At 40.9% G+C, this 13,432-nt stretch overlaps 1 protein-coding gene across 1 annotated transcript; it reads left to right on the top strand.

Moving 5' to 3' along the window:
- Window positions 1-4,302: 4,302 nt before the first annotated feature.
- On the top strand, window positions 4,303-7,444 carry avpr1aa (arginine vasopressin receptor 1Aa). The gene is made up of 2 exons (XM_084016851.1): window positions 4,303-5,347; window positions 6,128-7,444. Exons 1-2 carry the CDS (start codon window positions 4,405-4,407, stop codon window positions 6,406-6,408), a joined length of 1,224 nt encoding a protein of 407 aa, XP_083872977.1. The 5' UTR covers window positions 4,303-4,404; the 3' UTR covers window positions 6,409-7,444.
- The last annotated feature ends 5,988 nt before the right edge of the window (window positions 7,445-13,432 follow it).

The following is a 13,432-nucleotide window of genomic DNA, read 5'->3' as shown; positions in this document are numbered from 1 at the left end:
ACCATTCAACACAAAGGCCATCGGAAATGAAAGAGAAGAGAATCGAAGAGTGACTGCAATGTGAACGCAATAAAGATAACTATCCTCACTATCAGCACATGGATCAGATGAACTTAATAGCTAACCCCCAAGCCAGCTGGCAATGGAAGCTGTAATAAGCAATTCACATTGTTATAGGTCACTTGGAAACTGAGGCGGCACTAAACGTGCAGAAGCAAAGAAGTGGTTGATTGCAAGCAGTGCAACAGGCTGGTTGGTAATGTCAAATTAAAATGATGGAAGTCCTTCCTGCTCAAATGTGTTTTAATATTGTAAATTCCCTTCATAGACATTCACTGTGCAGAATGATGTATGTGCAGAGTTTGACACTTTGACAGCTGAGGGTGGAAAGTTTTCTCACTTTTAATATGAGTGTAAAATTCACTTTTTAAGTGCTTTTGCATATACATTTTGGTATCTGAAGTGAGCATCAACTGGGAAATAAGATAACCCAGTCAGTATTTTGTGGACAGCCTAGATCAGAAAGCATAATTCCACATGCCATTCGGCTGTTGCTCCCCTTCTATGTCACATGAAGGCTCATTAGAATATACCACCCTCCATTGGTAACTGAAGTGGCTTGTGAACTATTTTTGTAAAGACACACCTGCATGTTTCTCATAAACCAATCCCAGCAGACTATATGATATTTGTTTGTTGTAAACAATAAAATTGGACCAATAATGTTATGTAAAAGCAAGAAAAGAAATGAAGTAAAAAATTAGAGGAGCATTTTCCTCTGAAGTGTAAGGCAGTAGAAATAGGAAGTAACTTAACAAGAAAAAATATTATATATAATTATATATATAATATGTAGGGTGTTTAAGTATAAGAGTAAATGCACATAGTTACATGTAACTAAGTAAATTTAGTCTTGAAAAGGCACAAGTTCCCAGGACTTGGTTTTTCTAAATGAATACAACTTGAGCATACTGAGTTTGGAAGGTTTTTCAACCCCAAAGTACAAGTAACTTATTCAAAATGAGTGTTAGCAACATGTTAATAAAAACTGAGTTAATACCTTTTATCAAAGCCAATGTTTAGATTTACAGTGTGGGCTTTTTCAGAGGGTGGGCTTAAAGAGACAGGCATCAAATGGAAAGTTTCAGGAAGAGTCAATACAGTTACATTCAGACTGAAAATATGAAAATAATTGTGTGTTTTTTAACATTAAAGCAACATAGTAAAACCCTGAAAATGGGCATGATTTGTCCCCTTTAAGACATTTTGGGACATCACACCTAGTTTAAAGCCAATCATAGTCCAACACAATAAATCCAATGCAATTTACACAAGTATGTGTGGAATTCTACAGTGCACATCGACTGATAATGGATTTTTTTTAAGTGAACCGAACTGAAATTTAAAATGATTTGGGGAAAGGAGCTTCAAACATGCATGGATCTTTAATGGGTAGATAAAAAAAGGGCCAGTGAATCCAAATGACAAGAAAAATAATTTCATCACATTCTTTCAGTGAGCCAGCGATGAAGTCTTGTATGTATTCTATTTTATGTATTTATGTATTGCAATGTATTTTGGATTTGGAAATCCACCTCTGAGATGTCTGCTATCAATGAGCTTGGCAGACAAAATCAACTAAAGTGAAACAACTTTTTAAAGAGCCGTACCACATGTTTCAAATCAAATCAAATCAAATCAGACTTTATTTATATGGCACTTTTCATACATATAGTAGCACAAAGTGCCTCACAAAAAATAAAAGCGAACAAAACAAAAACAAAACAAGATGTGAGCAACAAAGAACGCCACGAAACCAAAACCTCCCACCCCCACAAATATATAGACAGAGATACACAGAGACATACACACCCACACACATAAACATACACACACAAATACACACCCACACACATAAACATACACACACAAATACACACCCACACACAAACACTAACTGTTGCTGAGGAGACATGGCTGGGCATCGAGATCTGAGGTGAGGAAGAAGCTACCTTTGGGGGCCGTACACACCGAGAGGAATCATGGTCCATGCCTGCAGGGGGCGCCGCCACAGGGACCACCCCAGCCCAGGCAGACAGGAGGCTCCACACCACGGTGTAGAGCTCTCCAACCACCCGGGCCATGGCCGTCCACAGGACAGCACCCCCAACGTTGGACCAGAAACAACTCCCGGTGTGGTAGGCCCCCAGGAGGAAACACTGGAAAATCGAGGGGCTAAAACAGTAAAATAAGGTAAAAGGTAGAAGCTAAAATCTGAGGGAATAAAACAATAAAACAACAAAAACAGTAAAATTCATAAAGATGTATAAAATAAAGTAAAATAGACCCAATAAATAAAACAATAAAAATAAATAAAATATATAAAACAGTAAAGCAGGATAAGCTAAAATAGATAATATAAAATAGAATAATAATAAAAAATGTAAGAAGCATAAAAGGAATTAAACAAGTCAGTTAAAAGCTTGATTAAAAAGGTGGGTCTTGAGCCTCTTTTTAAAAACATCAACATTCTCTGCGGCCCTGAGGTTCTCCGGCAGGCTGTTCCACAATCGGGGGCCATGGTAACTGAATGCCGCCTCCCCGTGTGTTTTGGTTCTGACTAGTGGTATGGTTAAAAGGCCAGCACCGGAGGACCTCAGGGTCCGCGAGGGTTGATAGGGTAAAATTTGTGCAGACAAATAAGAAGGCCCGAGACCATTAAGACATTTAAAAACTAGTAAAAGAACCTTAAAATCGATCCTGAAGCGCACAGGGAGCCAATGCAGCGATTTTAAAACTGGTGTAATGTGCTCCCGCCCTCTGGTCCTCGTCAGCACGCGTGCGGCTGAGTTCTGTAGTAGTTGTAAATTGTACATGTTCTTTTTGGGAAGACCAGAGAGCAGGGCATTACAATAATCTAAACGACATGAGATAAAAGCATGCATCAGCACCTCCGTACTGGCCTGAGAGAGAAACGGGCGGACTCTGGCTATATTCTTAAGATGGTAAAAACCTATCTTTGTTATGTTTTTGATGTGTGGAATAAAAGTGAGCTCAGAGTCAAAAATCACACCCAGATTCTTTATAGATTTTGAGGGTTTAAAATCCTGTAACTTTGGTAAAAGTTTCTCTCTCTGGCCTTCAGGACCAATGACTAAAACCTCTGTTTTTTCCTGGTTGAGCTGTAGGAAGTTTGCTGCCATCCATGACTTGATGTCTACAATGCAGTTAAAAAGGGCATCAATTGGCCCTGTGTCATCAGGAGACACAGCCATGTACAGTTGCGTATCGTCAGCATTTATGTTTAAATATACATACAGCAGAAATACTAAACGGCTCATTTGAACATTACTAATGATCGTAATCAGTGTTCTTGCCATTTGGGATCTGACTTTAAATGGGAAAAAAACTGACCTATCACACCCGGTGAGTCTTTGAGCAAGGCACATGGGATAAACAACTATAAACAGTTCATCATTGCACAAGGCCTTGCTCAACACGCAAACAACATTCCAGTGTGTTGAGATTATGCTAACTTCATTAAAAGGGATGCTTCAACTAGAAGGTAACCAGGCTACGGAATATGTCCTTTTAGTGAATAATGGACTGGAATAATGACAGGAAACTCGAATCTGTGTGCAGCTGTGTTGTGGGTTACTTTAATTGCTAACTTTAATGCATAAATACTTTTAAAACACGTGGTCCACGTTATGAGTGGGAGGACCTGAAGTAATGAGGTTGTGCACACCATGGGGAAGGCTATACACTACAAAAAATTGTTAACATCATAATGGACTTTAAAACATTCCCAAAAACAGGAAAAGGGGAAGATAAACAGTACATGTGTAGCCTATATTATTTGTTATGAGAATGTTCTTTTAACCCATTTTGATTTGATTTGAGCTTTCAAAGAGATTGTTTTATTCATTATTATAATATACACTGAGTGCCGAGAACAGGTGTGGTTCACAGGGACATTTTTTCAAAACGCACTACGATATAGGGGTAAAATACCTATGCCAGTGCAATTTCAAGAAAAAGTGTCTTCAAACGTATTTGCACTGGAAAAATGAAAATCAAATTATATTCCTCCATTTCAAATGTTCCTAATCCATGCCACGTCCCACAGGACGCACGTATCGTATTTGAGGGGGACCGTTCTGGGAGGTTATCACCACATCTGGCTAACCCTTTTCGGCGTTTTATTTTTTTGCAGTGCATCCGCTTCCACGCGCACGCGGTCTGAAATTTGACTCGGGTTTAAATAGCTCCGGCAGCAGCCACGAGTCAGAAAGCAAGAGGGCTCGTCTCTGTGACCAGCAGGTAGCTCCATATACGGCTCGGAGAGGCACCTCGCAGCCCCTCTGGCACTGCATCTGCTCGGGCGCGCAGAGGGGCAGTGCCATGCACACACCCGAATACGCGTCGCTCCTGAGCGGAGGGAACCAGTCTCTGACTTTCGGTCCCTCCAGTGACCTGAAGATGGAAGCGCCTGGAAACAACACCGTCCACAAGAACGGAACGGATCCGCGTAACGAGGAGGTGGCTCAGATCGAGATCATGGTGCTGAGCATCACCTTCGTGGTCGCTGTGGTCGGGAACGTGAGCGTCCTGCTGGCGATGTACAACACGAAGAAGAAGATGTCGCGGATGCACCTTTTCATCAAACACCTCAGCCTGGCCGACCTGGTGGTCGCCTTCTTCCAGGTGCTGCCGCAGCTCTGCTGGAAGATCACCTTCCGCTTCTACGGACCCGACTTTCTCTGCAGGTTAGTCAAGCACCTCCAGGTGATGGGGATGTTCGCTTCCACCTACATGATGGTGATGATGACCCTGGACCGCTACATCGCCATCTGCCACCCGCTGAAAACCCTCCAGCAGCCCACGCAGCGCTCCCGCATCATGATCGTCTCCACGTGGATGTGCAGCTTGGTGTTCAGCGTTCCGCAGTACTTCATCTTCTCCCTGAGCGAGATCAAGAACGGCACGAACGTCAGCGACTGCTGGGCGCACTTCGTGGAGCCGTGGGGCGCCAAGGCGTACATCACCTGGATCACGGTGGGCATCTTCCTCGTGCCCGTGGTCATTCTCATGATGTGCTACGGGTTCATCTGCCACAGCATATGGACAAATATCAGATTCAAGAAAAGGAAATCGACGACTGCCGCTGCGAGCCAAAACGGGCTGATTGGAAAGAATTCGGTCAGCAGTATTACGACCATATCAAGAGCCAAACTGAGGACCGTTAAAATGACGTTTGTGATCGTTTTGGCGTATATTGTTTGCTGGGCGCCGTTTTTCATAGTGCAGATATGGTCTGTTTGGGATGAAAACTTCCAATATGCTGGTGAGTGTTGGAGAAATACAACTTCTCATTCTTACTTGAATTAAGACACTTGTAGATTTGGGAATAATGTAATATATATTGCACGAAACATAAAAGACACGAGAAAACGCGTGGCCGTTTGCCAAAATATAAAGAACTCACCGTGCGCAAAAGGCACAGCTTTTACGCACGGATTTATTTGGCACAAAAAAATAAAAAAAAAAAGGTGCGCAAATCGAGTAAAAAGTAATGAACACTACAAAAGTAAAAAAGTTCAAACTTATTTATTGTTTTCAAGCTATTTTATGTGCAGGCAATTACAGATTTCAGTTCAGAATTAGAACTTCTGCAGAAACGGTTTTGTTAAAAGTTAATTAGGGGAGCCTAAAGTTGTCATATTTATTTTTAATCTTTACTTTGTTTTCAAAAAATCAGCCTCCTCATCTCGCCACCATCCCAAAAAAACAAGTTGAGTCTTATATTCTGCTATGGTTTATTTATAAAGTTACACTTGTTTGGTTCTTTTGCTTAATTAACTTTTCACAACACGTCAACAGCCACAGACAGATTCGTCCACTCATATCAATAGAATGATCCCAGAAGTCTTTGAATACATTTGATTTGCAACAGAACCCCCCAACTTTTCTGAACATTTGCATTTGGCAGATTTCCTCCACTTAAAGAAAAGAAAAGGTTTTACATTTCAACACCAGAACTGACCTAGACAGGCATGTCAGCGCCAGATGTTTTTCAGATTAATCATCACTTTCCATCCCTCTTTTCTCTCTCTCCGTTCTCTAGATTCTGAGAACACAGCAGTGACCCTGTCTGCGCTCCTTGCCAGTCTCAACAGCTGCTGTAACCCATGGATCTACATGATCTTCAGCGGTCACCTCCTCCAGGATTTCGTGCACTGCTTCTCTTTCTGCCACAGAGTGAACACTGACTTCAAGAAGGAGGACTCAGACAGCAGTCTCCGCAGGACAACGCTGCTGACTAAGATGACCAATCGGAGCCCCACGTGCAGTTCTGGGAACTGGAGGGAGCTGGACAGTTCTCCCAAAGCCTCCATCCAGGAGTAAACAGGCAGGCGGGCAACTCCGGTTACTGTAGTGGAATCCAGGTACACATGCAGTTGGGCTGAAATGTCCCCCAAACTCCAAAACTATAAAGCAAATCAAGATTCTGGAAGAACTATGGTGTTGGATAAAATATCATCATGTTGATGGTTGTATATCACCTCAACTGTTTGTAAAAGCACTACATGCTGACAATTATGTTTTTACATGGATTGTTGTAATACTTTTTTACATCTCCAAGCACTATAGTCACGAGTCCTGTCGCGTTTTGTTTTCGATACTTTTAAAGGAAAACACTTTGCCAGGAATGCTAATGCCTTTATTGGTGGTTATATTTCCCTCCATTCTGGCTGAACGCTGTTTCCTGTTAAAATAAAATTCACAATAAAGCCAGGAGGTGTGTGGTGGTGAAAAAGGACTCCCCCAGACCGCATGTCTCTAAGTAACCGAGGCAGTCACCTCATTCTTTTTGTTCAGCTGCAAAATAACAAAACCTAGAAAAAGAACGCGCTGCAGCTATTAATCAGGCTGTTGCATGGATCCACGCCGTTTCATGTTCCAGCTGAAACCTGCACACACGCAGAGGAGGAGATGGTGTTTTGTGATCGAGAGTGAGGCCACAGTTGGAGGAGGCTACCTAACCACCCGCAGACCCCTCCCGCCACTTTCACAAAATGTTGGGAGAAGCTCACACATTCCACACGCTCCACGTCAACACATTTCCTGATTTTTTTTTTCTTTTCTTCTGACATCCTGCACCACTGGGGGGTGGGGGGTGGGGGCACACCAGACAAAAACAATCTCCTGCACATTAATGCGATGTACAGCACCGCATTGATTCTCAGACCACCACGGGAACACGCTATCGAGGCATGTATTTGTACATAAAAGGCACTTAAATATCTGTAAATAGAAATGTTGTAAATGTAATGTCACCATGATCAAAGTGAATTATATTTGTCTGTAATGACTTGCGTACAGTGAAAATAATTTAAATATCCTGTAAATATATGTTGAAATATACGTATTGAGGCATTAAACCCTACACTGGCTCTGTCTCCTATTTTCACCACCTTCGTGCAGTTGCTACACGGAACCAAATAGTGCTGTTTCTGCTGAAAATTGAGAAATTTTGAACTTGTATATCTCTAGCCAATCTAAGCAATGATAACCAGCCAAGCGCTGGGATTCTGCCATTATTATTATGACCTCTCACTTGAAAAAATGTTAAAAAAAAGTTGCAAATGGGAGGCTTTTGTGTCAACAAGCTGTCCTCCTTGCAGTGCTTATAATATATGAACAGATAACCTTATAGCTTGTAAAGCTTTGGAACATACAAACTGAGGAAGACACATCTCAGAAAGTAAATTGAATAAAATCTTTAGTAAGCTCACATTTTTTTTTTATACTCTGGGTGATCTTACATCTATTAGACTCCTTAGAGTAACATCATTTAATTTGACGTTACGACAATATTATTCTCGAATTAAGTTCTCACGTTATTTTGTTTCTTGCTAAAAAAAGTGTGTTACACCACATTAAATCATAACTGTAGTGTAATAATGCAGCGGTATTACTTCACCCAGCTATCTTTATTGCATCATTAGATCATTTGAACATTGTTTGTAACGTTTTATAGCAATACCAACATGTCACACTGCTCTGAAGAGCTGGTGATATCGACCAGTTTCCCTTATAGTAACTAAACCCTTCCAGGCCCCTTGATCCTCTATGGTTCAGTTTATCTCTGACCATCTGACCTCATAACATGAGGGTCTGGGACGGCGTATCACAGAGACGTATTGGAGGGGAGGTCTCATAGGAAATCATGTGAGCCCTTCAGATATGGTGGACAAAGTTAAGCCCTGCCATGAAGGATGGAGGTGCTCAATGAAAAGGAGAATAAAACAAACATCACGCTATCCCAGGTGGTAATAATTAGGATTATGCAGCTATGCTCTCTATGTCAGTAGCTCTGTTGGACGTATCTCAAATTCCCAGTCTTGCGCTCGCTCTGTCTCTCATTATACATATATGATCTAGGCTAAGGTCATCAGTCAGAGTCTAGACTGAGCAAACAATTAAGGAGGCAGTGATTGACTTTCTCTAGAGAGTTTGGGAAGCTAGAAAACAGACATGTTAATATAAATGGGTCATAAAACAAGTAGCCTTGCCATAAAAAAGGCTCTTTTTGCAGCAACACTGCATTTTCTGTACGTGAAAATACATACAAGCCTTTCATTCGATACTTTTCTGTGTCTTAGATGTAACAAAGTGTTCGGTCATCTTTCTTTTGCTCTTGTTTCTTGGATGGGGGAAAAAAATCAATCCCATTATCTATATAGCCTGTCTTTCATACAATATTTACGGGGCTGCTAGTGAGATGAATGCAGAAAGACAAATAAATAGGTCCAACAGGGGTTTGTGAAGCGCAAACAAAGACCTTCGTATCCGTTATGTGTTTGATTTATTAAAACCTCAGGAAAAAACACTGGTGGAGGGGAGTGAGCGGTCGAAGAAGCAGAAGAAGCTGCACGTGCATATGAAGATCATTGTTCTCTAAAGTAACCTCTCATGCATCACTTTATACTTGAGATTAGCATATCTTGGCGGAGCCCTCCACCTTCCAAGTGGTTTAAAAGGAGCTGAAGAATGGCATGGCTCAAAGGAAACACACGTGCCCACATTCTTGGATGCAAGACTGCTTAATGGTGTTCTTTCCCGTCTATTCTTTAAACCAGAACAACATTTTGATTGTGCATTGTGTGGGACTAAAGCCAAAAAGATCTGCGCTTCCTTTTTCAGCAAGTAAACAGTTTCCCTCACAGGAAATAAGTCATGTTTTTCTGTCAGTCTGGACAATTGTGTCCACAGCTTGCTTCCTCCTGCTAACACCATTGACTTTCCTCAACCCAATGCAGACACTCGTGACAGTTATTGGCCAGCCAGCAGAAACCAAACAAAAAGGAAGTGTCAGCAAAGTGGCTATTCAAATAGAGATTTCTTGGTCTGTGGTGATCCAGATCTGTTTATCGTTAGTGGATTAGACATCTTTAACACGGGAAGTTTTTTCAGCACTCTGATTGGGAGTTAGACAAGACTCTCTGCCTCCTGTACATGCAGCCACTCTCTTCCTGCTCCTTTGTTCTGCTTCCATCGCCCTTGAAGATCCTATTTAGTATTGTGTTGTTTAACCACTCCACAACGTGTACGGAGCTCTAATGGAATTCCCTCGATTGTCATTTTCCAAGACTTGTCACCTGCTGGCAGTGAGAAGTGAAATGCAGAATAGAAAGAAATCAGATGACAGATAGAAAGTTACCCACAGTTAAGTTACGTTAAGTTAGTTTTAGGATGAACTCTGCTGTAGCTTGTCCTAGTTTTCTCTTCTAGTCATCAGAGAGATGCAATATGTAATAATTGTTCAAATATGGAAATAACGGTGTTCACTTTTTAACAACCCTTCCTCAAAACTATTTAAAGTGATGACGTGATGAAAGTAGTCATGTAAAGAATGAAAAAAGTGCTAGGGAGACACACTTCCTTTCACCTTTTACATTTACATTGAGGGCATTTAGCAGACGTTTTTGTACAACAAAGCGACTTACAATTAGAAAAAAGTACATTTGTCAGGAGAAAGTGAAACAACCTTTGACAGTTGACAGCCAACACAGAGAGGTGAAGTCCCGCCCCCTCTGGTGGACCACAATGGGACCTTGTTCCAGAAATACAGTAGTCAATGTTGAGAAACAAATCATATTTTTGATCCTGTATTAATAGTGTCAATATACTGTATGCTTGCAGTATTTTTAAAATAAAAGCCAGTCTTCACAGGAAGTTAGGTTTAGGAAACTAAACCATCTAATTAAGTTTAGGACAAGAGAGTGGTTGATGTTAACTAGACCAACGTCACTCCTCGAGAGACTCACGTGACTTACTTTATTTTGCATGTGACACGGACAGCAGTCTCCTGGACTAAAGTCCTGTGTTTGTTTGACACATCCATCACCAGTCCGACCTTCCCTCAGCAGATTCTCACCCACTAAATACTATGGCACATGCCTTCACGGTCCACTAGTTGAAAGCCTGCATACAGTCGCTAAATGCATGGATCTCTGATGCCGAGGGGGACCGACCGAGTGACTGTATTTAACGAGTTGTGACAGCAGCTTCAGATGTCACAGTAATTATAACCAAACACCACAAGCTGTTTTGAAGTCTTCACACTTTCTACCCATCAGTTTTAAAGCTTCACACAGCTGTTGGCATATGCAGTCTTTTAGTCTCAGTTGTTGGAAAGGTCACATCGAGACCTTATTAATCAATCATGTGCTTTGATGTACCACTGGATCACAGCATGACATTTTTGGTCTGTGATCATCCAAATGCAGAAGTCAGAGGCGGGGAGGTGAGATGAGAGGCTGCTGGACATGTTGGTCCTTCCAGCCTCTGTGTGACATTTACCCGTGTATCGGGAACGTGCACAGCACTAAACGTCATATAAAACATACCTAACATGCCTTCCTGAAAAATGCTCAACAATGTTCCGATGCTGAAATTGTTATTGTTAATATGTATACCTGTATTGCTACGCATGTAGTGTGTGCATGTTTATATAGACATAATGATTTGAGATACAAGTGACACACACACACACCGCTAAAAGATGAATCGCATGTGATGCCTTCACAGCCGCATGGTTGCCTAGGAACCAAAAGCAGGTTCAATTGTCTCGTTGGACAATGATTAATGAAATGTCAGTGCAAGGGTTTTCGCTGCTCATGTCCACCGGTCAGGGCCCTCTCTAATTACGAAAGCCTTATTTGTAATGTCGCCAGACAAGAGAGATGAGGTGTTGCTCTTAATTTTCATGGCAGGTTCGTGCTGCATGTTGCAGCGTTTGATGGAGGCGAACCGTTGCCTTTTAAAAAATGTTATTGGGAATTCTCATCTATAGGCTTTTAGGCAGTGAACAGGGAGATGTGGCTGAATGTCAAGTCCAAAGCTATAGCATAACCGATGTTGTGTTCAAGGTGAACTCAGTCATTTCAAACAGATAGGCTTGTGATAAATCACACATATACACATTTTAAATACTTAATTAATGAGAATACATTTACTTGGAGTCAACAGGTTATCTCATTCTTTTTATACCCGCTCATCAGTAAAACAAACAGAATGTACTCTAGCCTTACATATTAGATTCAATGCTAGAAGTAGGCTACAATTATCAAAACAATACCAACATTCAGACTCCCTCATGTGGTGCACAAGTTGACTGCAGCTATAAATGTTCAATAAAAGATTTTGGATGAAATTCAGCTAATTCTAACCAACATCGCTATTCTAACCACAACTATAAACTAAATATCTTCAGGTAGTACACTTTTTGCATCTCAGATACAAAATAGGCCTTATAGGCTAGTTTATTAAATGACATTATTTTGTCGGACTGAGTTAGCAGAATGTGGTTAATGAAGCATCTATTAGTTCTATTATTAGTTGCGGAAGCTAATTGAAATTCAAGAGATTCAGACCGAATGAATATTCTGTTTCTGTTCTATGATTACAAGGTGATTTAGAGGCATTAATGCCTCTAAATCACGCTCCACCAGCGCTCCATTTACAGCGAACGATACATCGTGCAATTACAGCTCAGCAGGCATTGATCTGTGTTGGAGACTGTTGCCATAGTGACCTAATGATGGTGCCAGCCAATGAGGAATAACAAGACATGGACATGATTGAAATGGAACGGGTCGGGTACACTTACAAATAATGAATAATGCATAGTAATAATTCATTACAATTTATGTTTAATGTCAAATTTATGTATGCATTCTTCTCTACATGGGATTTTCCTTGTTTTGCATTCTACACATGAACTTAAACCCAATGAGAATCAGATGATAACCTTTGTACGATTAAAGATACATGTCCGAACCACTGCCCTGACAGATGTGTTGTATTTACCCCCTAACCGTTATGTGACTGTTATTACAACAATCCATGAAACACAGTCTGATGCTAAACTATATGTTATTATGAGCTTTCACTGAAAGCAATTCCATGAAACACTCAACTGATTTCCCATAGGTGTAATTTTCTCTCACTTGTTGCGTTCTTATGATGACTCACCGTCTTTGTTATCATAATGAAAGATACAAAAACACATTATATTTCACATTGGTATTATTGGGGTTTTGTGGCTAACAGCTGCTCATCACAGCCTTAATACGTGCACTGTTCCTCTCCCTCTGTAATAAAAATATAAGCATATATGATTGAAGAAAATGCTGTCCAAGAACAACACATACATGTGAATAACCTCGGCAACAACATATGTATCCTGTTTTTCCGTTTGCAGACACTAACTTTTCGGAAGAATGGTGCTGTTTACGACAGAGTGAGGAAGAGACAAAAGGTCAAAGAATCATTACAACCCCCAGCTCAACCTTCTGATGGGACAGATGGAAAAGGAATCTGGACCCATCAACACCCATAAATCACACAGTCACAGTTCAACAACAGCACCAGCCCACATCATGTGTTGCGTTGGATGTGCTGAAAGTATCCGAAGGCAGGAATGTGCATTCTTTTTGATACATACATTTACTTAGGGGAACACAAACACATAGGGTTTTCTTTGAAAGGTTCTCAGTACGCTGGTGACATCTGCTGGTCAGAAATTAAAACAACACGCTACCCCCTCCTCAAAATGATTTATAAAATCGCTGTTAAACTCATATATTTAGGAATCTTTGTTTTTGCAGTTTATTACACGGTATCAGCTTTCCAAACCGTCACGCAATGTCCAATATCAATACCACGTGATTTAGAATGGAAGGAGAAGCAATTAGTATCTCCTACTGCATTCAGGTGTGTCACGTTATGCATGAGATTTGTGACCAAAAGCACATTAAACTCATTATTTCCTGGTAAACAGAACAAATGTAATGACACAGTTATATCTGCAATTTCATTGCTGTTACCATTTGTATATTGGTGACTTGCTAGCCCATGTTGG

Source organism: Eutrigla gurnardus (assembly GCF_963514095.1).
Source record: "Eutrigla gurnardus genome assembly, chromosome: 9".
NCBI classification, from domain to species: domain Eukaryota; kingdom Metazoa; phylum Chordata; class Actinopteri; order Perciformes; family Triglidae; genus Eutrigla; species Eutrigla gurnardus.
The sequence above is the reverse complement of the archived record's forward strand: the minus strand, read 5'-3'. Positions and strand labels throughout refer to the sequence as shown.